Source organism: Bactrocera latifrons, unplaced genomic scaffold (assembly GCF_001853355.1).
Source record: "Bactrocera latifrons isolate USDA-ARS-PBARC rearing strain unplaced genomic scaffold, ASM185335v1 scaffold_496, whole genome shotgun sequence".
In the NCBI taxonomy this organism is placed as follows: Eukaryota; Metazoa; Arthropoda; class Insecta; order Diptera; family Tephritidae; genus Bactrocera; species Bactrocera latifrons.
The window spans coordinates 78834-106703 of record NW_017537152.1 but is presented as its reverse complement, the minus strand read 5'-3'; the positions used below and the strand labels follow the sequence as shown (position 1 = coordinate 106703).

Here is a 27870-nt window from a genome sequence, read left to right as displayed (position 1 = left end):
TTTATTGTAAAGTAGTCAAGTGGAATTCTTTTGCTGCTAGCATTGTCATTCCAATGAACTATAAGACTCTAATGAGTTAATAAGACGCTAAATCGCAATTCATTGGTATTTTAATATAATAATGACATGAATTAATGTGGATCATTTTTATTATGCTTTAATTAGCTCCACCTGAATATTTGTATGTATATATGTATTTTTTTACACTTGTACTTTTTCAGCGCAATTGAAACTAAACTGGAAAAAATCTACAGTTTGAGAGGCACTGCAAAAATACGCCTATAACTATGCACATAAAAGAATCAAATTTCAATTTCAATCAAGTTCTTTGAATAACAAATTTACTCAAACATATCCTTACAAAAGTGAAAATACCGTATGGATGACCAGTTCATTAATAAATATGGTTTATAAAAACATGCTTTTTAAAGCACAACAAACTAAAAAATGAAAAATAAATATAGTTTCAAACAAGTAGGGAAAGGCTAAATGGGTGCAACCGAACAGTTCATTCTCTTGCAAGTTGCAGGGATCAAAAGAAGGGAAAATACCTTAAAATGTATTTTAGTCTTTTTAAATAATATTTATTTGACTATACTATTGTAACACCTTAAACTAATCGAGATGGGTACAGATCAAAATGATCGGAACGATGAGACAAATTAGATTCCAGATGTCGGCTGTACATCAGTTATTGCGTTCAGGAGATGACTGGAGTAATAGTTGATATCGGTATGGAATTTTATACTCTCTTCCTTTTTCCTCTAGGAAAATGCCGTTAATGGAATGTTTGTGTAGTGCTGTAAGTGTAAATATTGAAATCGTAGGTGCATCCAGAAAGTGAGTCACATCTCATCCATATTTTAATAATACCACGTTTCACTGGCTTCAATGTCATACATTGCTTCATGGCAGAGCGAATTAGGAATTTTGTCATACTCTCATCAATACTCTGAAACGGGCTATCGTGACGCATCTCTCGAAATGTCTTCTTCAGGCAGTCATCTACATAGTAGGTTTTTGGGGCAGTTGGAGGTTTTTCTACTGGTGCAAAGTACATTTTTGCCATTAATAATTTGAATCTATTCAGTGAAATTGCGTCTTTTATTGCATCATTTTTTAGAGATGGGTTTCGGACCAATAATCAGACATTGGTGGTACATGGTTGTAGCACATTATAAATGAACAGACCAAAACAATCATAATTTCCCCATAATCAGTGTCCTTCACAGAAACACCACTACGCAAACGATGAATACACAGTCTTTCATTAGAACATTGAGCAACGTATTTCGTTGCACTCAATGGCATAAGTTTTAAGAATATATCTAGGTGACTATTGTATATAGATACTTTTGAGCTCTAGGTGCATTTGCTCATCTCTGAAATATTCTTTTTTGGGCACAAAGTTTGGCAGAGGGTCCATCCAAATATTTAATAGTGCCTCAGCTTGCGATGGGGAATACAATTCGTCCGACCCACCAGATTCACTAAAGCCGTCGTTCTCTAATTCAGACTCGATTTCTCAGACATGCAATGGCCGTGCATTTTGAAGCCTTAAATAATAAAAAAGCGAGTAAAACAAATATAAATATAAATATATGTTATAACCATACGAAAGAAAATGAAAGGATATAAAAAACTGTTGGGATAAAAAGAACCCACAACAAAATACTGTTGGGATATTTGTATCCCAATTAAAAAAAAGTGGTAAAAAAGGTAATAATTAAGATTCTGTTTTACCTGCAATATATCAGTTTCACTACACAACACTTTTATAAAAATTTTGTGTAATTTTAGATGTTGTTAGAAGATAATTACTTAGTTTTTACATGAAATACTCTTCTTCTTGATTGGCTTAGTCACCGCTTACGCGATTATAGCCGAGTTAACAACAGCGCGCCAGTCGTTTCTTCTTTTCGCTACGTGGCGCCAATTAGATATTCCAAGTGAAGCCAGGTCCTTCTCCACTTGGTCCTTCCAACGGAGTGGAGGTCTTCCTCTTCCTCTGCTTCCCCCGGCGGGTACTGCGTCGAATACTTTCAGAGCTGGAGCGTTTTCCTCCATCCGGACGACATGACCTAGCCAGCGCAGCCGCTGTCTTTTAATCCGCTGAACTATGTCAATGTCGTCGTATATCTCGTACAGCTCATCGTTCCATCGAATGCGATATTCGCCGTGGCCAACGCGCAAAGGACCATAAATCTTTCGCAGAACTTTTCTCTCGACTCATCAGTTGTTGTCATCGTCCAAGCCTCTGCACCATATAGCAGGACGGGTATTATGAGTGACTTATAGAGTTTGGTTTTTGTTTGTCGAGAGAGGACTTTGCTTCTCAATTGCCTACTCAGTCCGAAGTAGCACCTGTTGGCAAGAGTTATCCTGCGTTGGATTTCTAGGCTGACATTGTTGGTGGTGTTTACGCTGGTTCCAAGATAGACGAAATTATCTACAACTTCAAAGTTATGACTGTCAACAGTGACGTGAGTGCCAAGTCGCGAGTGCGACGACTGTTTGTTTGATGACAGGAGATATTTCGTCTTGCTTGAAATACTCTGGAAGCAAATTATGCTAAACAAAACCACGTGGTTACAAACTACCATCGGTAAAAAGCTTAAAGGTTTTTACCGTCTAAATTGTCAACAATGAAACTACATAACCGTAGAGAACGTGTTGGGATCTTCGTGAACCAATTTCATATTGTACATTTTAAGTCAGGATTTTTTAAACAAATTTTGGAATAAAAACATCCCAGGAGTCTCGAAACGGTTAAATTCTTTATCTGATCGAAATGGAAGTACGTTCACAAATTCGTCTTCGTGTCGGTACCGTCATTTAAATATTCGCTTTGAAATTCAACAATATAACTCACAGATTGACCGATATTTTCTGTAAAATAGCAGCCGTAGACATTGAAATCTATGTAAATATTATGCGGCTGCTGGCTTAAGAACTTATAGTCGGATTTTAAAATCCTTAAGGCGCGATGTGGGATTCTCTACAAAGCTTCATTCCGATATTTCCATTGGTGCTTGATTAAGGTACCGTATTGTTATGTAATGCAGTGATGAAGTTTAAAATTATGATACATTGGAAGTTAGCGTGGTCATGACATAATGGTGTCAATTTAATATTAATAATAATTTCTGCTAAACGGTGGCTGTCTACGTCATTATGCATAATTTAACACTTTTGACTTTTTTGGTAATGAATTATTGCATGTTTATTAATTTTCAATGTAATATAAGGGTTGGGTGTAGTTATCCTCTCTTATTTTACAAATTTTCGACCTTTATGAGTAAATGCTGAAGTAACTTGCCTTCAATAAGATTGGTTGATATAGATATTGTGGTATATCAGATATGTCGCTTACGCGGCCCGTCTGATATCTCCAACGGAGTGAAGGTCTTCCTCTTCCTCTGCTGCCACTGGTGGGTAATGAATCGAAAACCTTCAAAGCTGGAGTGTTTTCTTCCATGCAAACAACATGACCTAGCCAGCACTGCCACTGGCTATCGCTGAACTATATCAATGTCGCCATATATCCCGTACAACTCATCGTAAAATTATCTGCGGTATTCGCTGTTGGCAAGAGTGATTTTGCGTGGGATTTCAAGACTGGTATTATTGTTGATAATGATGGTTCCAAACTAGACGAAATTGTCTACGTTATAACTGCAAACGTGTGAGCCAATGCGATGAGTGTCTGTTTGATGACACGAGATATTTCGTCTTGTCCTTGTACCAATGATATCAATAGCATATAGAAGATAGTATTTTCTCTATTTTTCTGTGCAGCTTGTATTAGTTTTTTCCAGCAATAGATTGAAGGAGTCACACGATAAGGTGTTTCTTTGTCTAAAGAGGTACGTCTTGATCGTGACGCAGCTTTTGCTGTTGTCAATCTCAGCTTACACAACTGCATTAGTTTTGTGGCGATAAAGGCAGTTATGTTGCAATCATCTGGCCGAGGTTGATGCGTACACCTCGCCAGTTCTTTGCCGCCGTATTTGAATGGCTCGGCACCTGCCGCTTTGTAGTTATTCATGCGGGTCATTCCTATTCGAACCTCATCATAGTCGTGCAATGCAACATAACTTTAGAATGCTCTGAACATCAGTCACTAGATTATCACTTTGGGTCCTACAATAGTATGCTATGGTCTTGAAATCTTCCGTTAGTCGCCGCATCCTTTCGTAGAATTTTAGAGCACAATCCCTGTCGGCCGGCTTTACAAACTCTTTTCTTCTCTTTTCTTAAGCATTTCGATCTTTCGAAAGTGTTAGGATCCGTGCAGAGAGGAAACAAGGAAGGTCGGAGAGATACAGTGACTCACACGTCTAACTGGATGCGTGCATTGCCAATGATGACACCCTCCAATCAAAAAGTAAAAATCTTAAGAATGATACATCAAATGAAAGGAAAAATCTTCTATTTTATTTTTGGAAACTTAAAACTAGTAATAAATGTATTCACTGCATAAAATTTAGAAAAATAACTCGCAGCATACAAAATTTGTTCCACACAACTAACCGGATTTTTTAAAAAGCTAATGATTACTTATACTTCGTAGCATATTTCTACAGATAAAAATGGTTCTAGTCGCCTTGGTATAGAGGCGACAAGTTTTTGATAAAATTCTGGTGGTATTGCCTTCCAAGCCTTTTGAGCCCAGCATCATTGAAGTACTGCTCTTGGTACTCTTTTCGACTGACTTCTTGCCATACGTGCTTAATAACGTTCAGATCTGAGGATTGGGCAGGTGTACCCAGTACATAAGTGCCATTGTATATAAACCAAGTATGAGCAATCGCCGATTTGGGCTTCGGATTGTTGTTTTGGTAAAATATAAAATCGTCTTTAATTCCCAATGTTACACATGAYTGCTTTAAATTTTCCTTTAAAATGTCGTCATATTGGAAACGATCCATAGTACTTTGCACTAAATGCAAGTTGCCCGTTCCTTTAGCCGATATAGTACATCCTCAAACCATTACTGACCCACCACCGTGCTTAAGTGTTGGCCTAGTATGTTTTGGCAAGTAAGCTTCGTTGGGACGCCGCTATACAAAACTTCAGCCATCTGATCCCTGCAAGTTAAACTTGATATCGTGTGTGAAAGGAACCTTGAAAAAGCAGTAATAATACTGTTTTATGATTACTAAATCAAAATTATGCCATTTTCCCTTTGCCTGAACTCATCAGGCCTTTTTAAATGCAATTTCACAAATTCTAGCCTTTTCTTTCTATGTTTTTCGAATATGTACGCCTGTTTTACAACTGCTCTACCATGTAAATCGAAGATTCTAAGTGTGCGGCGAATTGTTTCGACTGAARCCTTCTTTTCTTTTCCACTTTCCAATATTTTTCTTACATTACTTACTTCTTATAATTTTCCGGTTAGTTGTGTGGAACGAATTTTGTATGTTGCGAATTATTTCTYTAAATTATACGCAGTGAATGAATTTGATACTATTTTTAAGTTTCCGAAAATAAAATAGAAGATTTTTCCTTTAATTTGATGTATCATATGTACCATTTTTAAGATGTTCACTGTATGATTGGAGGGTCTCATCATTGGCAATGCACGCATCCGGTTAGACGTGCGAGTCACTGTAGTTGTTTACATTTGAACACATGCCATCGATTCCATTGCCCGACGTCAAGCAGAGCGTTGAAGGTACTCTCAGTAAATTCTGTGAAGCCGACGCAGTTAGCTTTGTTAAAGTTAACGAAGGTACCGATGTCCACAGAAACAAAATCAGGAGGTTTGTCGATAAATATGGGCAGATGGCAGGTGCGAGAGTTAGCATAGCTCGCCAGGTTATGCTATTTAGCAGACCACCACTAGCAATGGTAAAATCAGGCGAGCTATTATAGGAGCCCATAACTCTGGTGAAGAATGTCGAATTGTCAATCTGTTCCACCAACTAAATCCCCCTACGATTGTGTGACAGGCAGGAAGGCCAAAGATCGTGGTGCGCGTTAAAGTTGCCTAGTACCAGACGGTTTTCACCACGAAGTAGCGCACCTACATATATTCGAGTGATATCCCGTAGGGCAACATTTAACTGGGGGGATGTATAATATTAAATATTTTGAACTGGATATCGCTTTACGGGATAGCTGTACCTTGATATTCTAGGATAGTATCCCTGCGGTCAATGTCTTCATCGATTAGACGATATTGCACGGTGTTGTGCAATCTTGCTCGCGATCCTTGAAATGTTGAAACCGGTACAACTCAGAAGATCTGAGCGGCTGTTTAGATTGATTTCTTGGACTGCGTTAGATACGCGTTCCCCGTTCATAAGTGCAACTATCTCCTCGATCTTGCTCTGGAGTCCGTTGCAGTTGCATTGAAGATTGCGGGTTTGTTGGGGGTGTCCGTGGGTGATCCTGGGGGTGAGGGAGTGGTGTGTAGGTGGTGTTTGTTGAAACAGTAGAACCCGCAGGGGCGGTTGACACACTGTGGTGTTGTTTAGCGACGCTACTGTTGAGTGTAGCGTGGGCAGACTCCTGCATGGGGCAACGGATGACTTAGTCCACTCACGCATACTGCGCAGACCGGATAGTGACACCAGCCAGAATTGCAGAGAAAACAGCCCTTGACCGGATAAAATTCGAGAGAGTCATAAGCGCTCATAGAATTCATATTAAAGTCGCCAAGCACGATTTTGATATCTTGGCGAGGCCAGCTCTCGTAGAAGCGCTCCAAGCAATTAGACTTCAGCAATACCCTTAAATCGAACATGTCGATGTGGCTACGATGAAACTTACTCTCATTTATCCGTGACCACCGGCTCCACACGGGTACGCCACCGCATTTTACATAAGGGTTTCTCACGCTTCCAGAGTGCGCGGCGAGACGCAAGAGTTGGAAATAGGCATAGCCCTTCGACTGTAACTCCTAACTCAGAAGCATAACTATGTCCATTACATCATATTATAGGGTGGGCTTGGCACACTTCCTAAGTCACAGTTTCATGTCTTAATTTGTGGTTTAGAAATTTTCGCTTAACAGACCACGTGTATTAATTGTTTAATATTTTTACATCCTCAGTTCAACTCGTCTCATTAAATCCCACAACACAAAATAAAAATATTGAGGTTTTATGTTTCAGAAAACGAATCGAGTGATACAATGCCAACAAGTGGATCACTGCAACAACAAGTACATTATCAGCCCCATACAGCATCACATATAGAAGAAGTTGCCTCTGCAAAATCCGACTGTATTCGACAGCAACTGTGCTTTTTACAAACCGATCAACAGCAGACACACCATCTTTTGTCTAAAACAAAAGTAAATCAAGGGAAGGAAATATCAGCAGATGTAAATGTCATTGCGGACGTAATTAATAGCAGTAGTACCGAAAGGATTGTTGCAGACGGAAATTATTCACAAGCGCAACAAGTTTCCAGCCCATCATTGACTACTACAGTTGACACATCAAGTAGTGTTCCAAGTTCTGCAGTAGGTTTGGGTACTAATAGAGATTCAGTGTATTCAGAATCGCAACAAGAACTTCAAACTTTTGAATCTGATAAGGATGGGGACTTAGAAAAATCTGCCGGTAGCAGCTTACCTGAAATTACAACGAATATCAATGATACACACCTGCAGGGGACTGATATACTAGGGCGAAATATGCAACTTATACAGGAAACACAGGATGTAATACAAGGAAATAAAAGTATTTCTAATATTGATAGTGGCACGGAACAATCTTCCGAAAGTGATCGTATTGAAATTGAGACGAAAAATTTGCCATCATCTTGTGAAGCGCAGAATACTAGTGATTTGGAAGACACCTCTAAAGTGGAATACAACCCCAAAGTGAATACATCACCGTTCAGTGAACATGAAGAAAACCAAGACAGAGCTCAAACTCGTACTCAAGTCGTACAGCCTCAGACTTCAAGATCAATACATTCTGAGAAGACAAATGAGTGTGACGAGACTGATCATCAACAACTTATTGAAAACTCCGTATCTAGTCCGGTTGGAGAGTTAACAGAAAATGTTCAAAAGTTTACATCTGAAACAGAGGAAATACAGCATTCTGCCAGTGACTTTAAAAATAGTAACGTTAGCATCGGAAAAAATATGAATGCAAAAGAGGAGGAGTCTACTAGCAATATTACCTGTTCAGAAAATAACGCTTCTAGTGTTGCTGGTCAGCCTGTAATACAGGAATTTCTGATTAGCTATAATGAGGGTCAGTGGTCACCCAACAATCCATCAGGGAAAAAGCAATACGACAGAGTACAACTTCTAAAATTACGTGAGGCGATAGCATCTCGTCGGCAACCTGAAGTTAAGAATGTGTCTATACTACCTACGCCTAATTTGATGCCATCCTTTATTCGCCAATCAAAACAACGTGTTAATTGTATGGGCAGTTCCTTAAGCACTAATCGAGGTGTTACTGGAAATGCATCCGCAGCCGATGGCTATGGAAATAAGCAAGCATCTATGTCAGGAGTGCATGGACGTGGGAGCATAAAAGACAATAATGGTAATGACAATATCTACAATAATTTTGAAATATTTATACTGATAAAAGTTATATTTTGTATTAATATAATGGAAGTATGTATTACATAATATACATAACTCTAATTTCTATCAATAGGAATGATACTTGTGAACCTTTCACTCAACCAAGACGTTAAATTAAATGAAACTGACAATGCCTGGCGTCCTCGAATATTGCTTAAACTTGATGTCATGGGTGATCCAGAGGCTAAATCAAAACGCGAAAAAGAAGAACTTATATGTCGTATCCGTGGAATATTAAATAAACTTACACCTGAGAAATTTGATGCTTTAGTTGAAGAAATAATTAAACTGAAAATCGATACTCCTGACAAAATGGAAGATGTAATGGTTCTTGTGTTTGAAAAAGCGATAGATGAACCAAATTTTTCAGTATCGTATGCTCGTTTATGTCATCGTTTGATTTCCGAGGTAAAGAGACGAGACGAACGAATGGAAAGTGGTACGAAGACTAACCTTGCCCAATTCCGCGCAGCATTACTTGACAAAACCGAACGCGAATTTACATACAATGTTACGAAAAGTATAGCAAAAGAGAAAAAATTGCAGCCAATTATTGAAAAAATAGCAGAATGTACGGATTTAATTGAAAAAGCAGAATTAGAGGCGCAGCTAGAAGAAGAGGAACGAAAAATTCGCCGCCGCTCAGGTGGCACAGTACGTTTCATCGGAGAACTTTTTAAAATCTCTATGCTTACTGGAAAAATTATCAATTCTTGCATTGACGCTCTGTTGAATCCTAACTCGGAAGATCAGCTTGAATGTTTGTGTAAGCTTTTAACCACGGTTGGAGAAAAATTTGAGCAAACACCAATTAACACAAAAGAATCAACGCGTTGTTATTCGTTAGAAAAGACCATGAACCGCATGCAAGCGATAGCATCGAAAACTGACAAAGAAGGGGCAAAAATTAGCTCCCGTGTCCGGTTTATGTTGCAAGATGTAATTGATTTGCGTCGAGATAAATGGCAATCTAAAAGAAACGAAGCTCCTAAAACAATGGGACAGGTAGAGAAAGAAATGAAAAGTGAGCAATTATCTTCACAATATCTAAACTATGTTGGAACGATGTCAGGAGGGGGAAGCGGCGGTTCTAGTGGATCCTCGTTAGGTTCTGGAGGCAAACGAGATGAACGCGGGGGTGGGGGTAGATTCAACGACGCAAGGTCCGGGTACGGAGGCAGTCATAGTCAACGAGGAGATACTAGTAGCATGAGACGCCAGCAGCCAATTGGAGGAAATAGTGGCAATAATACTTCGAGCGGCCTCCATTTTAATTCTAATGCCGATGACAGTACATGGCACGTTCAAACGAGCAAAGGAGGTAGTCGTGTTTTGGATCCTTTGAAACTAGAGGGTTTGGTTAGTATGCTTCTTCTATGAAACTTTAGTGAAATTTATATTTAATAATGTTGCTTGCAGTCCACCGCCAATAATTTTGATAACAAAAAAATGGGCGGCGTAGGTTTGTTTGTTTGGTCAAATGGCTCAAGGCAATCTTCAACAGCTTCATCCACACCTACGAATTCTTTTGCAGCCTTATCTACACTTAATGATACTAATAGAGGTAGTGATAGAGATCGAAGTGGACCTCGAAATAAAGGTTCATATAACAAAGGATCTATAGAACGTGACCGTTATGGTATTATCTGAATTATAAGGAATATATATATATATATAAATATATATATAAAGTATGTATATCTTTTGTGTGTAGGAATGCTACCACGATCTGGTTCCTCTCAAACGTCGCGAGAGAATTCATCATCACGAGGTGTGCAACAAACACGTTCAGCCTTGACTACGTCATCAGTACCGAAGACTTCAAGCCACAACAAATACTTGCAACAGCAAATGTCATCCAACAGGACAACTAAGGTATAACCGATAAACAGAAATTCTCAAAATCTTGGTGTATTTGTATACATATTAATATCTTTATTTTTGTTTTAGTTAACAGGTGTGGGATCATCTTTATATCCGCAACGCGGAATTGATTCGTATTCCCATTCAAATCCACAAACGGAAAGTAGTAGTGGGAAACTAATGGAGCCACCGGTGGCTGTGTTTGAAAAGCTCAACGACGAAGATATTCTAGTCATTAAATCGGTTGTTTCAGATATGGTAGATATAGGATCGAGTAGCAAGACACTAAAAAACTCTGTAGAATCCTGTATTCAGCGTGTAAAAGAGAATCAACGCTGTGCTCTTATATCTTACATTATGACAGATTATTTGCATTTGCGACATATAGGGAAACTGCAAAGACGATATTTAGGCAATGTAGTTGTATCCTTAATTGACAGTAATTTTATATCTGTTAAACATTTTAAATTAGCTTACAAGCACTTCTGCGAAATAGCCAGTGACTTATCGGTTGATATTCCTAACCTCTGGGAGTATATCATTCAATTCACAGGTAATTACGCATAAGTTAACGCGGCCTACATTTTTAATAAATTTTTTTTCATTTTATAGGGCCTCTAATCAGCAGAAAGCTTATGTCAATATCTGATTTGTGGAACAAACAATTAAAGGAAGTCTCAAGTGATGACTCACGCCTCGGGAAAAAGTTTTTAAAAACATATCTAGCATACTGCTTGAGTCAAATCGGCCCTAGCTTTACGCGATCAATGTGGAAGAAGTCAAATAGCAAATGGACAGATTTCATGCCTGAGAGTGATGTCCACAGTTTTATACAAACAAATGTGGGTAGTTTCATGTTTACCATTTTATAATTCAACAACTTGATTCATATTTTGTGCAGAAATTCGAATACATTGAGAACGATAAACTACAACCTACAATAGTAATAAACGGGTCTAAAGACGACCATATAGCAGCAGTTGCAGAGAACGTCGAACATCTCCTAAAAGAGGAAGCCCCGGCAGATTATATAATAGATTACATTAACGTGAGTAATGTAGTTACGCGCTTATTAATAAAAAAATCATAAACGTTACATATTTTTAGGGAAACATTGTTGATATTGATAAACAATTTATCAGAAGTTTAGCAACTAAGTTATGTGATTTCGCGATTTCATACCGGGAAAATAGTTACAAGTTAGAAGTGAACTGCTTCCAAAAGGTTTGCATTCCGGTTTTACAACGCTATATTGACTCAAAAGAAGAATTTGAATTGGAATGCTTGTACGCAATGCAGCTGTTGGTAGCACGGTTGGAACATCCCAGAGGTAGGAGACGCTTGTTTTCAGCAACGTTGTTTCAATTCTTCATTTCATAATATTTGGTTTTTCTAGGTTTGCTCAGTGACCTTTTTGGTGAACTATACGATGCTGATGTAATACCTCAAGATTCATTTATTAAATGGCGAGACTCGAAAGATCAATCAGCTGGCAAAGGTATAGTCCTTTAAAATTATTTTTATAAACCAGCAAGTTAATTTTTAATTCTTTAGGTGTTGCTGTCAAAGGACTTAATCCATTTTTTACTCATATACTTAGCAGTGAGACCAGCGACGAAAATAATTAACGAATCAACAAATTCGCATGTACCGAAGCCTTGCGATAAAGACCTGTTCTATGTTTAATGTGTATACAATTGGGTCGCATTTATCTACTGTAAAACCATTAACACATACTATTATATGTAAATGCGTGAAATAGTCTAAACAAACCATAAATGCATATATTTTGCACCGTTAAATGAAAAATTGAAAACTTTGGGTGAAAATAAATTAACGTCTTACCTATTAAAAAATAAAAAGAAATGAATATGAAAATAGTGTTATAAGCTAATCTTATATAATTATTTTGGATTCTATATTTTCGGGAACATAATTTGGCGAACATGTTAAGCATATTTAAAAGAATACAAATTAAGGAACCAACAATATATTAAATTGTAAGAAAATGAAATTCTTGATAATTGTCAAGCGTATATTTCAAACAAATCATGCTAAGAACTAAAACATCTTTAAAGCTTATACTGGCGTTCAAGATACATCTCTGAGAGATTAATGATGTAAAATATAATAACTAAGCATAATGTAAACAAGTTTTTAAATAAATATATATAAATCATAAACTTTATGAAAAAATTAATTTGAATTGTTTTTTTTTTTCGTATATAACCGAAGACAACCTTTTCTAAGATAAAGTTTGAAACGTACAGATCCAAACCATTAAATTCCGGTAAGGTAAAAGCGGCTATCTGGGAAATCGCAATGTAAAATTTCGATCTATGTACTAAAAAAGGATAACCTAGGCGGGAGGTTGAATCCGATGACTACCAACCCGAATTTTACCATACAAGCGGTGATTGGCGGCGTTTTCGGTAATGCAATCTATGTAATATGCATGATGCAATCGGTCGAAAAAGCAGACTTTTATTGAAAGTTCGAAAAAGAATCACAGTTCCGTAAAATGCGCAACACTTACAACATGTAAAAAGTATGTATAAACCAAAACAACTAATAGCTAAAATGTCATTTTAAGTTATATATTTAAAGGACACGTATACAAATTTTGCAACCGAGGAACTATTAGTAAATTTTGCGTGAAGAATCATGAGTTAGTTTACATAAATGGATCCAAAAACATTTTGTGTGTTAATAAAGCATTGCTTTTTGTGGGAAAAATTCTTTACCAGAGAAACCAACATTTATAAAGAGATTTGCAAAGTTAGAAAGAGACGAAATGAGCACCGAGGACAATGAAGGCAGTGGACGCCCTAAAGAGCGAAAGTTATATACGAAGTGATCTCATGTTCAGAATCCAACAAAAACAACGAATTGCTGATTCCCAGGAATACTCTTTATCGTGATAAAAACGAATTTTTGGGTCGGTGTGCGACAATAGCTCCATCATTTCACACTAGAGTCCAATCGTCAGACAATATAGTGGACTGCACATAATGAGAAGGTGGACAAGTTTAGGCTGTTGGATATCTTCACTACAGCGCTTCTCATGTGACCATTGTTGCTCTTTATGACACCCAAAACAATTCCCTTTGTCCTGGTGGCAAAAATCCTCTTAGCTGTATCGTCCGCGTGGGTATCGACTGGGCAATGTGTGTCGTTGGATACAATGTCATGATATCAAACCGACTCCTGGCAGACATTACAGGCAGGTAAGCCCTAGCGAACGCTGATGTATTTTCCCAATTGATGTAGCGTTGCAAGCACGAACGCACAAGAAGAGCTTGTTCGCTGTCATGTGCAGGCGACCGAGGGTTCCAACTCTGACAACAAAACGGGTCCCCGGAAGAAGTCAATCAAGGAGGGAAAATGAAGCTATTGGAAGCCCTATTTTCTGCAAAGGACCCCGAGCGCATCTATGCCGTTATTTGATCTAGCTTAACGGCGTCAAAATTCTAAAATGTAATAACGAAACCACGCTAACATGGGTGTGGGAAGCGGTCAGAATGCGAAGGTAACAAATCCTTGGGTGGTGGACTCGAAACATGCCCTGCGGCTACTGCAACAACCGAATCCGGACGTTCCAACTAGCGACTGGACGGTGTTAAGCGTGGTAAAATCTATCAACGAAAATGAAAGCCAAAACAAACATCCTCCAGACCAATAAGGCGGCAAAGGGTTTTCTGTACGCAAGGTTCGGGAAGAAGACAAGGGGCGTTGAAAACCTGTTCCGTCGCCTTCAAGAAAAGCCACCCCACGGACTGTAATAAAACTACGCATAGAAGGGGTTATGGCTACTTCATACAGGAGGTAGATAAAGAACCCGGTCGATCGTCAGTCTGATGGTCCAGAACCGAGAGCTAAGGGTACTCCAAGTGAACCTCCACAAAAGTAAAATCGCTTTTGCCGAGCTTCTTCTCAATTTAGAGAAGGGCGGCTAGGGGAGGGCTTTATTCCAGGAACTATGGAATGCATTGGGTAACGTCTTCGTTGGGCTGATGTCACAAAATTACTCAACATCATAGAATATTCTCCCATATTGATTTAATGCGCCGGCGAGACGATCAAATTAACTCATCAAAACCTTAAGTGTCTTGGTGTCGTCGGCTTTTGTCGGCTACACGTATATTACACAGACTTGTTGTCGGCTCTGTTTGATGAAAATCAAATATTTCTGATATTTGAATTTGACGGCCGCTAATTTGATCGTCTCCACTTATCCTTGACAAAAACAAGCTCAGTGTCGTTGTGATATTCCAAGTACGCGGATGAGAAAAAATTTATTTTGAATTTTATTGAACTGTACCAATGCTTATCAGCTGTATGGAATATAAAGCTGGAAGCATATAGTAACAGGGATGAAAAGCAAAAAATATATCAAGTGCTGTTAGAAAGCTATAAAGGACAATACCCGACTGCAACTTTAGATGATGTAAAAAGAAAAATTAATCTCTTGCGAACAAATTTTCGTCGCGAAAAGCAAAAACTGGCGGAATGTGGCAGAAGTGGAGCTGGTGCTGAGGACTTGTTCGAGCCTAGTTTGTTTTATTTTATAGCAATGCAGTTCTTAAATGACGTAGAAACACCCAGCACATCAAAAAATACAACGGTAAGTAAAATCGATAAAAAATAAAGTTTCTATTTCATTGCATTTGTATATTAAAATAATATAGTGATTCATGTTTGTTAATTTCTGAATTTTGTTTGCCAAGATACTGCACCTTCGTTGCTGTAAGTATCGCGAATTTGTTTCGCTTTATTTGAGGAATTACGTATTTGTGGACATTCCAGAGCATTCAGATCTATCTCATTGCGCCAGCTTCCTTCCTTTAAATTTCCTGTGTTAGTAATGTCTTGGTCAAATAGATAGCAACAAGCTAAAACAATAGTTTGTGCTTTTTCTGGTGYGAGTGAAATAGTKGTTTGCAGAACGYCRAACCTTRATGCCAATATTCCAAATACATTTTCTACAATTCTGCGTGTTCTGCTCAATCTATAATTGAAACGGTAAACGGTTTTAAAAGGTTTTCCTGCCTGTGGAAGTATTGGCAAAGATTTGCTGTAGAGTTCTCTCCCAAAATCGGTATTTTTTATTACTCCTCCGTCCGAAATACGACCAYTCGTGCCAACGTCAGCTAGTATGAATTCATACTTCGCATTAACCGTTGCTATGAGTACAATACTATGAAATTTCTTATAGTTGTAATAGAATGAGCCGGATTTAGCCGGTTTTATAATTGCGATGTCTTTGCCGTCGATAGCTCCTATGCAATTGGGGAAATTCCATGCTTCATTGAAATCATCTGCAATTTTTTTTCAATCTGATTCTGATTGCGGCACCTGAAAATAAAACATATACAAATAATTAATATTTCTTTACTATAATAAATAACACATGGATAATATATTCTAATTTCTTTATAATTTCAGAATCCCTGTAAACAACCCGTCCCCAAGTCGGCGAAAAGAAAACCTGATGCTGCTGATGCTCTATTAGAAATTGCAACAAAAAGATTTGCCGAAAAGGAGCCCAAAAAACCCACAGCGATAACCGATGCCAAAGAATATTTTGCGAATATAGGTTAGAGGACATTTTGTTTGAAGGAAAAATGGGACCCTCCACAGACACTCCATGAAAATTAATGAGCCAACACCAGCAAATTTTCGACTCCTTTCACCTACAAGGGCAGCGGCACCTTTAACCATGGTGATGTGTCACAGTCATCAATAGCAAGCTTTTTTTCTTCTTTTAAAGAATAATTTGATTTTCATGAGTAAATTGCTTCCGTTTTTGGTACCAAATTTTCACAAACTCCGTTTTCTTTTGACCATTTGCTTTCTTTTTTTTTTCACAATAACACTGCCACAGACGCTAATAAAAGTAAATCGTCTTCCGATGACGACATGATAACCGAACGCTATGAGTACAAATTAAAAATGATGATTGCCGTGTTTATTTGAACGTTTGCTGACAACACACGAGCGAACTTCACTCACACATATGCAATGCTTGACGTAATTATTTGATCGTCTCGCCAGGCCATAAGTCTTTCCACAGGTGATGTGACGGTGGTGGTAGTTAAGGATGTCAAGGATGAGTCTTTACTCCTTCCATTCTGCTATATGCCACACTATTGCGAGGTGCCAACGGCAGAGCTCTAAAGACTGGCCACTAAATCCAGCAGTAGGAAGCAGGTTTTAGTGGTGTGTGCTGATACTAACGCCCATAATATGGTTTGGGGCAGTCTCAACATCAATCAACGACGTGTGTCACTACTCAAATATATTTTACAAAGAAGGCTAGGGGTAGCTAAACGAGGCGAGAAGCACTTACGTAGGACCCACTTCCAGAAACGTTCTAGACATAACTCGATGCACAGATAGGGGTGCATTGGTAGAAAATTAGAAAGTGCTAAACATTCCATCGTTCTCTGACCAAAGGTACATCTAGGAGGAACGGAGAGTGAACGGACAAGTGCCAGGACTAATTGAAAGACCTAGTCAGTGTGCACTTTCCAGCAGTGCTATAAAATGTACTCTGTTTATCCGTGCCGCGACTAAAAGCGATTTTTAGGGGATGAAGTACAGGCATGTACCACAGTCATGGAAAGAGGCTAGAGTAGTTTTCATCCCGAAAGCAGGTAGAAATAACCCAACCTACTCAAAAGAGTTTAGGCCTATAAACTTAACTTCCTTTCTTCTGAGAACTGATGCATGTCCAATTGCGTAGCTCGCATATACGAAGGGCTAATGCACCTGAAGGCAATTCTAGAGCAACATCTACGTAGACAGCCAAGCAGCAATCAAAGCTGTAACCTCGTAGCGTATATTGGACAGAAGTGTCTTGAGAAGAAAGGCAGAAGTTAAAAGTGTCGTCAGAAGCAAGCAATTTTACTGGGTCCCAGATCACAAAAGCCTCGAGAGAAATGAGATAGTGGCCGATATTACAAAGAATGGTATGCTAACACCCGAAAACGTGATCAACATTGGGAAACCCATGCATTGTCTGGATAGATCGATGGTAAAAAAACCAAAACACGATGGAACGAGGTATCTGGATACAAAACCGCAAAATTCATGTGCGAAACGGTAGATTGGAAGTACACAAAATTCCACCTATGTAGAATGGCGCTCAAAGATCGTTAAGACGGTAAAACTGTTAAGGGCAAGGCACCTGGGAAATAATGACTTATTTCATACCAGATTAACCTAACCTAACCCAATCTGGTATTTAAAAGTGCTAGGAGCGACGAAAACCATATAAAATATATAAGTGGTCATCGTAACGAACTGAGTAATTTTAGCTATCCGTCCGTCTGTATATGCGCTAACAGTTTTTGAGACATCGACATGAAATTTCGCATAACACGTCGGCTCCGTAAGAAGTACACACATCGGTGAGGAGATGTCAGAACCCAAAATCTGTAGGAAGCATCGTAAAGGTCACGACAAGGGCATTGAAAAACTGCAAAGTATTTAAAGACGAGTTTTAAAGTTTAATGGAGAATCTGGAGACGTAGATGACAAGTCTGGAAAAGAGAAGAATCACGTGATATTTAAAAGTGAGGACAAAGACATTGTTCTCTTTTTGAGAAGAAAGAACTGCCCAGTCTGAAGGAAGCGAAAATAATTTTTTTTTAAAGGGATTCTCTAAAATATGGGACAGACGGCATAAAACTATAATCAAATCTCTACTTTCAAAAAAAAAATAAAAATATTGAAAGAGGTTGTAACGGTCGCAGGAAGAATTATTGGAGTAATATAATATTTACAGATGAGCCAACTTTTACATTCTTTAACCCTTAAGAGGTGTTTGGCTAAGAAAAGGAAAAAAATTTGTTAAAGATGCATTAAGCATCCTCAAAAGGTTAACGTCTATGGATGCTGCTCATGGATTTGCGGTTTGAAAGAGTTTTCAGGAAACCTGAATATCTTTACGGTAAAAATATCCATGACTGCATACATCAAGAAGACAAAGATCCGAATATGGACTCAACGGAAATAAGAAACCCATATTGTTACTTTAGATTGAATGAGAGCCAAAATATGAAAGAAACAAAGGGTTTCATTCGGCCACTCTAATATACCGTTTGCCCGCTTCCGAAGGAATATGCGATAAATTTAGTTGCGAACTTGAGAGATTAAAGCAAGTATTTAATGAATGTTACCAGCAACAAAAGAATTGGGGTTTTCGGGATCTGTTGTGTTTGCTATTGTATTTTGTATTTGTGGTTTCTGTTCTTTTTATAGTAAAAATAGTAAGGTCGTCAAAAGAGTCTTGCGGTATTTTCGCTAGGTTGCGCTGAGAGCGCGTAGTTCTCGTTCTATTCGTCACATCGGGTCATGCTATACCTTTTTGGAAAGGTAATTTCACTCGCTAACACGTGTTTGATTGATTGTCGTTTCTTTTAAGTCGTTCGTGAGGTATATCGTCGCAAACATGGAGCAAAATAAAGAGGAAATACGGCCTATTTTACAATAGCACTACGATAAAGGCAAAAATGCATCTCAAGCCACCAATAAAATTTGTGCAGTTTATGGACCCCATACAGTTTCCATTTCCGCCGCACAACGATGGTTTCAACGTTTTCGTTCTGGTGTAGAGGTGGTCGAAGATGCGCCACGCTCCGGTAGGTTTGTCGTCGAAAATTGTGATAAAATCGCTGAATTGGTCGAAAGAGACCGGCATAGTAGCACCCGTAGCATCGGTCAAGGGCTCGGCATGAGTCATCAAAAAAATTTCATAAACGATTGAAAATTCAATAAAAATACCGTAAAAATACCGCAAGACTTTTTTGACAACCTAATATATACCTGCCTTTTAAATAAAGGGGCATAAAAAATACCTCAGTGTGACACTATTTGATTGAGAAATAAAGTCCTCTCTCGGCGAACATAAACCAAACTGTATAAGCCACTCATTGGCCTGAACGATGACAACATCTGATGAGTCGACGTTACGAGTTTTCGAGAGAAAGTTTCTGCGGAAGATTTATGATCCTTTGTGCATTGACCACGGCGAATACCACATACGATTAAACGATGAACTGTGTGAGATATACGACGACATTGACATAGTTGAGTGAATTAAAATAAAGCGGCTACGCCGCTTGGTCATGTTAACCGAATGGTCAAAAACACTCTAGCTCTGAATGTATTCGATGCAGTACCCGCCGTGGGAAGCAGACATAGACTAATGCGACCCTGTGATGGTGATTATGGAAGGAAGGATTCGAAAGGCAAAAACAACGAGAGAAGTTATTGTTATGTTAAAGAGCAACAAAGAAACGCGACAAAATAACTACAGTGTGGGAAAAAGGCCCATAAAGCTGAGAAATGCAAGCAATGAAAAAATTCGAAGAGTGAAACCGAAAATAGTGAAAAAGAAAAAACTATTATGTTTCGTGTTTAGGTTATCATTCGGGAGAAATTTCGAGAAGTGCATGGTGCCTCGATAGTGGCGTTATATCCCAGTTGTGTCACGATCGCTCATATTTTACTGACTATAAGCAACATACTTGTAAAGAACAAGTATTGTTTGCTGACAACAGTTATATTTAAAATGAAGGTCGTCGTACTGTACGCGTGAAATGACGTGAGCATATTTTCAAATTGATTGATGTGTTATATATAAAAGAACTACAAACTGCGAAACTTCATGTCGGTGTCAAAGGCGAAAGAAAATGGACATAGCGTGAACTTTACAAAAACCAAAGCTAAAATAATTGAGAGTGATGGCACAGTTACATATAGTCGAGGGGAAAAAACGGCTAAAAGTGCTTTTAACCTTCCTATACCCGCGCTAAATGTTTTAACACCTGTACCCGCGCACGGTGTGACAGACCGTGGCTTTGACTAATCTTACCTGGTTATTTTTCTATAAAACCCTTTATATTTTTTATTTGATAGGAACCATAGGATGTAATATAACAAAAAATATCAATTGTTAGCATAAATTATTTATTACTTTAATGACCATCAGTCTTTCCAAAACAGTGAACAGTAGCAATGTGTGTGCGACATGTGCAAAAAGCAAAATTTGTGTGAAGCAATTCCCAAAGGCTAGTGAAAATCGCACAAAATAAGTTCTAGATTTAGTGTACACCAGAGATCTGCATGCGCTGCTGTTTCTCTGACTTTAAGCCTACTTACATTAAAAGAAGTGGATGACTGAACGCCAGCGCAAAGTATGCAGTGCAAGCGCACACCACCACCGCATGTGACGATCAATTTAACTCTGCATATACATATTGACTTCGGCAAAGAAGTGTTTCAAGTGTTACGCACGAGACAAGCAGACACTTTGTTTGTTTTGTTGCCGAAGGCATAAGATACTGTGTTTAGCTTATTGCCGAAGGCATGACACTTTATTTTACTGTAACAACAATTCAACGGCACTTGACTGGCACACTTATTTCATAATTTCAGTTATTCTGTTGCGCTCGGTTTGTTTACACGGAATTGAAAACTTGGCAGTTTTGTTTAATATAACTTTATAACTTAATAAGCAGTAAGTAATATAACAATATTATTCTGTAGTGTATATTGTATGTATGTATGTGTTCACGAAATAAATGAGTTATATATTATTATTATTATTATTACTATTATTATTAATCAAACATGGCAACTTTTCTCGTGCACAGCTGTGCTTTCGTGCTCTTAGAAATTTGTTTAATTTATATAATACTAGAACGCATCCACGCTTCACTGTGGCTGATATATAGATAATGCTACAACTACCATCTATATGATTTCTATTAGTTGGATTATAATTATTAGTTAATGAGATATAGAATTTTTGTGAAGCAACTAGTCTCAGTTTACAAAAAAATGGATCATAAAGCTGTTCGTCTGTTAATAAAGCATGGCTTTTTAGGGGTAAATACTGCTGAATTTGGGCTCAGAGAAATCCACCGATGAAAACATATTTGCTAAGCGTAAAGAGGCGAAAGCTCTGTGTAAAGTGGGTGCCGCGGAAGTTCACAATCTAACAAAAACAACGAATTACTGATTCTGAGAAGTGTGTGAGTGCTCTTTTATCGCAATAAAACCAAATTTTTGCGTCGGTGTGTGGCAATAAAAACATAGCTCCATCATTTCCCACTGGAGTCCAATCGAGAGTCATTCTAGTGGACTGCACATGATGAACCGGTTCTAAGGCGTGGAAAGACGAAAAAATTGGCAGGAAAGGTTAAGATATTAGTCTTTTGGGATGCAAGTGGTATAACACAACTCAACGACTGATTACTGGGCCAGTTATAATCTATTTCACTGTATTTGATTGTCGTTCTTTTCTGCTATTCCCAATACTTGGCAATTGTATTACTTTTGAAGAAGAATCTGTTTAAAATTTCAGGCATATATTCAAATGATTCCTACAAATATGAATTTTGAACAAATCCTTATTATTTGAAATATAATTTGTATTAAATTTTAACATAAAGAGATAAAAAGTATCCCATGGTGTAACTAACACAACTTTCTTTTATATATAATATATAGATTTTTCTTTTCTAAATCTTCTATCTCCTATTTTAAGTAATTAAATTCCCTTTCCTTTTCTTCCAATTTATTTTTCAAACACAAATTTTCCTTCACCAATTTTGTTCCCTAAGAGCTTCTGTTCCTAAACTTAAATTTGTTTGACTTCCTATTTCCCTTTAATTAGCTATCCCTAAAAACCGTACTTTTTCCTGGGCTTCTTTTGCCACGGATGCTAATAGCATTAAATTATTACCGTTATCGAGCAATCCTGATTCGGTATCATTATTTTGAAAAGAAAAATCTTCCGTTACCATTTCAATGATTGAATTGGGACTAAAAGCATTTTTATAATTAAAATAAAACTAGGTTGCGGTGCATTTGGCAAATGCGTGTTCGGAACAGTATTAAGCCTTAGCTTGTTTTTCCACTTCATATTTAAGGAAAAGTGCCGATCACAGGCAAACAGATGCGTTATTTTGGTTTGTCCTACACCCAATCGATTCAGCCAAATTAAGTATATCATAAAAATAAAAATATAGAAAACCCTAAACCTTACAACCAAAGTCGTATTTATGTGTATTTAATTGAAGCAAATAATATTATAGCTACACTTTTCTGCTAATTAAATTATTATATATTTTCAAATACTACAAGTAATGTATATACTATTCTAATTATAATTTTTCTGCCAAAATACTGTAATTTTTGAAATTATTTTTACATTAAGTTTTACAATCAATATTGTTATACAACAAAATATATATTTTTATTTGACGTACGTAATAGAATTTAATAACATATTTTTAAAAAATGCTATATTATCTCTATAAAATATCATGAACAAGGTTTAAGTTTAAAAAATACTATGAATATTTGTACGTAATTTTTGACTTTTTGACTAATCTGTCTTTGTACTTTTCCTTACAATGAAAGTTGAAAACATGCAAAAGTACTAAATTAATCACTTTGAAAATGCACATATAAATGTGCATTAAAATGCAAAATAATAATACACATAACACAAAAACTTTCTTTACCAAACATGCACAAACTTCAATGAAATTTCGTTTCACACTGATTTTGTCAGTTTATTACAGCGGTTTATTTCTGGCATCCCACCTTTTCTGAAATCAGCTGATAGAAATTCCTTGATTTCCATCGCTGTCAAATAATTATGGCCCCTTTTGAGAGAAGAAGAGAGCCAATGCTAAAGTTTCGTATCATCTTATCCATGACACACTGATAAGGGCGAGTAAGTTCTGAAATGTTCGAGCTAAATGTACAATAGTAAGTGATACATGGCTATCATTTTCGTTTACATTTTTTGACATCCAGTTCGTACAGATTTGACATTTCATATGGATATCCCGTTGCATATTGCTTGATTAGGTTGTAATTAGTGCAAATTTAATGTGTTATTGAAGTAATATTTTTAAAAATTTTCTATACATTGCTCACATATGTTGATTTAATCGCCTCAATAGATTCTTCGCTCAGGAGTTATTTGATCAATTACCGGCTTATATTTAATCGAGTTGCCAGCTGTGCGGAAGGCAAACCAAGTTTTTTTTTTTTGCGGGTGAGGGGATGGAAAATGCCTTCCGCATCATCGGTGCTATCGTCACAGCAGCGGTATATGCCACTTGCAGGTCACTTCGACTTTTCCCATTCTGTGGAGGTACTTTTTGAAGTATCCGTGACCGGATAATGGCTGGGTTGTGTAAAAATCGACTTCTCCGAATTTGCGGTTTGTCCATAAGTCTAGATTTTTTATTAGCYTRGCYGTCCATCTGCCGCGACTTTCATTCTCCCATCTTTGTTGCCATGTTGTTATTGTATCATTCCGTATTTGTTGTACCGCATTCTTGTTATTATCGGCTGATTTCTTTAGTTCCCACAGCTTTTTACTTTCATATGCTAGAAGGTCAATTGTTGCATTACCGCTTATAACTAATATTGCATCGCCTGATACTGTCCGATAGTCTGATGCGACTCTGAGGGCTGCGGTGCGGTGCAGCCTGGCCATTATCTTACGCCGGTTTTCCTTTTTAAGCGCGTCTGCCCAGATCTCGGCTCCGTATAGTAAGACGCTGATTGTCGTCGATATTAGGAGCTTTCTCTTTTCTTGGCTGGGGCCTCCTATGTTGGCCATTAATCGGCTCAGTTGAGAGGTGATCTTCGCTGCCTTTCCTGCGGCGTGCTGGATTTGTACACAGAAGGTTAGTCTGGGGTCCAGTCTTACGCCTAGGTAGTTTACAGCTCTCTGTGTCTTTAGAATATCCGTAGTTATGTGCATGCTTATCTCGAGAGGTATGTGCTTGTTTGTTAGCAGTAGTAGCTCTGTTTTCTCCGTAGCGAGCTGGAGGTTGTGTGTGTCGAGCCATGTTTGCGTTTTCTTTAGTTTCATATAGCAGTTTTCTGTTGCTAAGGTAGCTCCGCACCACAGCCCTGAGGTAGTCGGGTATCTTGAAGCTTTTTTTGAAAGCGTCGATCATGTCCACCCATCTAGCACTGTTGAAGGCGTTTCGGACATCTAGAGTCGCCAGTAACACTATTCTTTTATATTTATGCCATCTGCGCTGCGCTGCTTCTACGCTTTCAATGACGCACTTTATGGCTCCTATAGTTGATCTGCCGGGCCTGAAGCCGTGTTGTCTGGGATACAGGCCTCCAGCTTCGTTAATAGCCGCTTCGAGTCTGGGTTTAATTAGGCTTTCGTATAGCTTTCCCGCTGTATCAAGCATGCATATTGGACGGTATGCTGATCACAGATTGGGGTCTCCTTTTCCCTTACTGATTGGCACCAGCCGTTGCTTTTTCCATGGTTCAGGGAATATTCCGGTTTCTAGGCAGGCAGGAGGATTTTTGCTGGGTTAAGTCAGGTGGCTTTGCTCGAGCGCTGAGCTTCTTCATAACTACTTTATATCCAAGTCCCCAGGGACTTCTGTTTATATCCTCGCGTAGTTCCTCCCATTTTTTTCTTTTTGCTGTCGTCGATGGCGTGATTCAGCTCCTTTTTGCTGCTTTGTATTGCTCGGCTTCTTTGGGTACGGCTCCTCTGCGCCTGGGTCTCGTGCAGGATCTGTGGAGGTGGAGGCATGTGCGTCTGAGGCGGGCGATATTTTCAGTCCACTAATAGACTGCTGCCTTGTGTTTGCTGTGGGAAGCCTTAGACATTGATTTTTTACAGGCTCTTGCTATATTAAGCATTGTGTGCTCGAAAATTTTTCTTGCATTTTCTGGGCAGCTGCTAGATGGGTTTTGTTCGTCTATTGCGGAGATCAGTTTCGAAGTATTTAGCTTCGAGATGTTCCACCTCCGCGTTGCAGTCTTTTTCCTGCACTGGTTAGCGTTTGTTCCAATGTCGATAGTGAAGGAAATGTACTGGTGATCGCTGCCGGTGTAATCCTCCAAGACTTTCCATTCCTTTATTGAGCCTACCAAGCGTTCTGATGATAGAGTAATGTCTGGTGTAGTTTCCTCCCATCCCGGTCTTCTAAATGTGGTTGCATTTCCCGTGTTGAGCACTATTAGGCTTAAGCGCGCAGCCATTTCTAGAATGCGCTTTCCTCTCGAGTCCGTGTTTGGCATACCCCACTCTACGGCTTTGGAATTTAGGTCTCCGGCGTTAATTAGTTCACCTTCTATAGACCTGGCTGTGTCCTCAATATTGTCGAGCTTTTCTCGGAATTCCTGTATGCTATCGCTTGGCGTCAAGTAGCAGCTAATTACTGTAAAAAGGTCGCATTTGGTCCAGACGAAACCATTGCCGTTCCCTTTGTCTACAGTGATGGCGTTACTCCCTGGTGGTAGCCATATAGCGGCGGTGGAGCTGCTATCTTCCAGCCAGGTGCCTCTCTCTTTCGTTTTGTATTGCCCGCTTATGATGATTAACTCGTAGGCGTTCTCCGCCACCATTTACGAGAGTAGTGTGTCTGCAGCCCTGTATCTATGCATATTGGCCTGTAAGATATTCATTTGTTTTGGTATTTTCTATATACTATAAATTTTGCGGATCCCGGGATATGGTCAGCCTTTTCGTGTTTAGCCTCCACGCAGAGGCAGCATGAGGGGGGCTTTGTGCACTCTTTCATTTTGTGACCTGGTTGGCCGCATTTTATGCAAGCACCTTGTCCTCTTCTGTCGGGTCCTTTGCAATCCCAGGCTAAGTGCCCTGGTCCAAAACAGCGAAAGCATATTTTTGGGGTTTCTTCCAGTCGCAGCCTGCAGTTAACCCAGTCGATTTTTATGCGTGCCTGTCGAATCAGTATGTCAGCTTTATCCTCGTCGAGCGTTATATATGTTATGCTTATCGTCAAGTCTTCGATGGAGTCCTGTAGCACTTCTTTTACAGCCTCTGCTACCTCTTCTTTTGTTGAAAGGGAGTCGAGGTCTCTAATCTCTATTGTGGCTTTTGGTTTAAGGTCAGCCACAGTTGCGGATTCTCGGAGGGTCGTCTTGAGTGCTTCGCAGAAACTGGCTTTTATGGATTGTCCTTTCTCCAGCTCCAGTAGTGCAGCTCCGGCTCTTGTTTTGCGAATCCCTTTAATTTTCACCTCTCCTTCTCTTATGTTTACCTTGCTACGGATACACTTGAGGACCTCGGCGTAGCTATTTCCTTCTGCTGGTTTTATGATTACGGTCTCCGATTGTCGTTTGGGCCAGCTTTTTGCTCTCTGGTTTGAGGCGATATTCCTTCTTTGTTGTCCTCCGTCTTTTGGATTTTTGTTTTCCGTTCCTTCGGTTGCGGGTATCTTCCTTGTTTTTTTGGACAAGACTTTCTGCCACTCGCCGTCCTTTTCACTTCTTGGTCGCACTGTTTCTCGAGGCTCCACTGGACTTGTCGCCCACCGTTTCGAGGTTTTTGGCTCTGGGGTCGTGATCCGTCTGCTTAGAAGACCGCGTCTTTTCTCGTTTTCTGCGATGAGCCAGTTTCTGCGGTAACTCTTCATTACATCGAAGAGTCCGTCCAGCTGTGCCGCTCCGTTCTTGACATCCAAGCTGACGTTCTTTTTTTTGCCATCGCCGTCTTCATGATTTGCACAATACTCTTGCATTTTTCCAAAGATTCCTCTTCTGCTCGTCTCATTTGAGTGATGAACTTCTGTTTCGGCGAGTTTTGAGGTTCTTCTGTGGTGGCCACTGGAGTGCTCTCTCTTCTGTTTGCTTTGCTGATGGTTCTTGTGGGGCAGGAGTTTCCTTCGAGGCTGTCTTTTCTCCAGTTTTTTCAAAGTGTTTAGGAGTTATGGTCACGGTGGGGCATCTAAGTATCCTACTACTTCTGCAGAACACGGTTCCGTATTCCTCGTCTTAAGCATATTTGTTTTTCTGTTCTTTAGCTTGTTCCTTCTGTTTTGGTTTTGTTGTTGTTGTTGTGTTGTGCTCATTTTAGATCTATTGGGTCTCCGCTTCAGGCCGCTATCTCCGCGCGTTGTAACAGTTGCCCTTTAAGAACCCCGTGTCCTTATGGGAGCTTGTGTTCAGAGCCAGGTTCAGGCACGAATCAGGAGGTCGTTTCAACTGAGCCTGTACGGCCAAGAAGTTTTGGCGACATGCATTGAACATACTTTAAGACCTGCCAGGGTTTTAAGGAGACGGAGGTGAGAGCAGCATTAGCCTGCCAGGCATTTCGGTAAGATGTCACTCTTACCTACTGAGGTGATAGAATACTGCCCTCACCAGCCCTTTGTCGAACGAGTCCATTATTTGTTTCCAGTATTCCATAATCAGAACCTTACTGGACTCGATTCTGATGGGCGCTTGCCCAGGGTTTTCGTCGGGCTTCTGTGTGCTTTTGGTGCTGGTCACTGTATGGTTCCCTCGTCGCTTTGTTGCCTCTCTCTTGTGGGTAGGTTCTCCCTCGGTGCAGCCCCGGTGGGGGTTGCTGACGCTTATTTAAAGGCGGCATCTTCTCGCCTATTCGCCGGAGGTTCATTGGG

General features: G+C 39.1%; 3 protein-coding genes across 9 annotated transcripts in view; 2 read left to right on the top strand and 1 right to left on the bottom strand.

Annotated features, from left to right (window-relative positions):
- LOC108973630 (eukaryotic translation initiation factor 4 gamma 3) overlaps positions 1–12394 on the top strand; it is a 61870-nt gene extending 49476 nt beyond the window's left edge. For all 7 annotated transcript variants that reach the window (XM_018941008.1, XM_018941007.1, XM_018941009.1 and 4 more), the window contains 10 exons: positions 7125–8522; positions 8640–9925; positions 9986–10205; positions 10281–10441; positions 10517–10982; positions 11042–11271; positions 11331–11477; positions 11537–11759; positions 11826–11927; positions 11984–12394. In XM_018941008.1, coding sequence (XP_018796553.1) covers positions 7125–8522; positions 8640–9925; positions 9986–10205; positions 10281–10441; positions 10517–10982; positions 11042–11271; positions 11331–11477; positions 11537–11759; positions 11826–11927; positions 11984–12057 — 4307 coding nt within the window. In that variant the 3' untranslated portion in view covers positions 12058–12394. The remainder of the gene's footprint in view (positions 1–7124; positions 8523–8639; positions 9926–9985; positions 10206–10280; positions 10442–10516; positions 10983–11041; positions 11272–11330; positions 11478–11536; positions 11760–11825; positions 11928–11983) is intronic.
- An 8241-nt stretch (positions 12395–20635) lies between these two features.
- Positions 20636–27870, top strand: part of LOC108973632 — a gene marked incomplete at its 3' end in the record, with an annotated part of 45784 nt that continues 38549 nt past the window's right edge. Inside the window, 1 exon segment of the mRNA XM_018941018.1 lies at positions 20636–20954.
- On the bottom strand, positions 25906–26988 carry LOC108973628. The gene has a single exon (XM_018941006.1). It carries the CDS (start codon positions 26986–26988, stop codon positions 25906–25908), a length of 1083 nt encoding a protein of 360 aa, XP_018796551.1.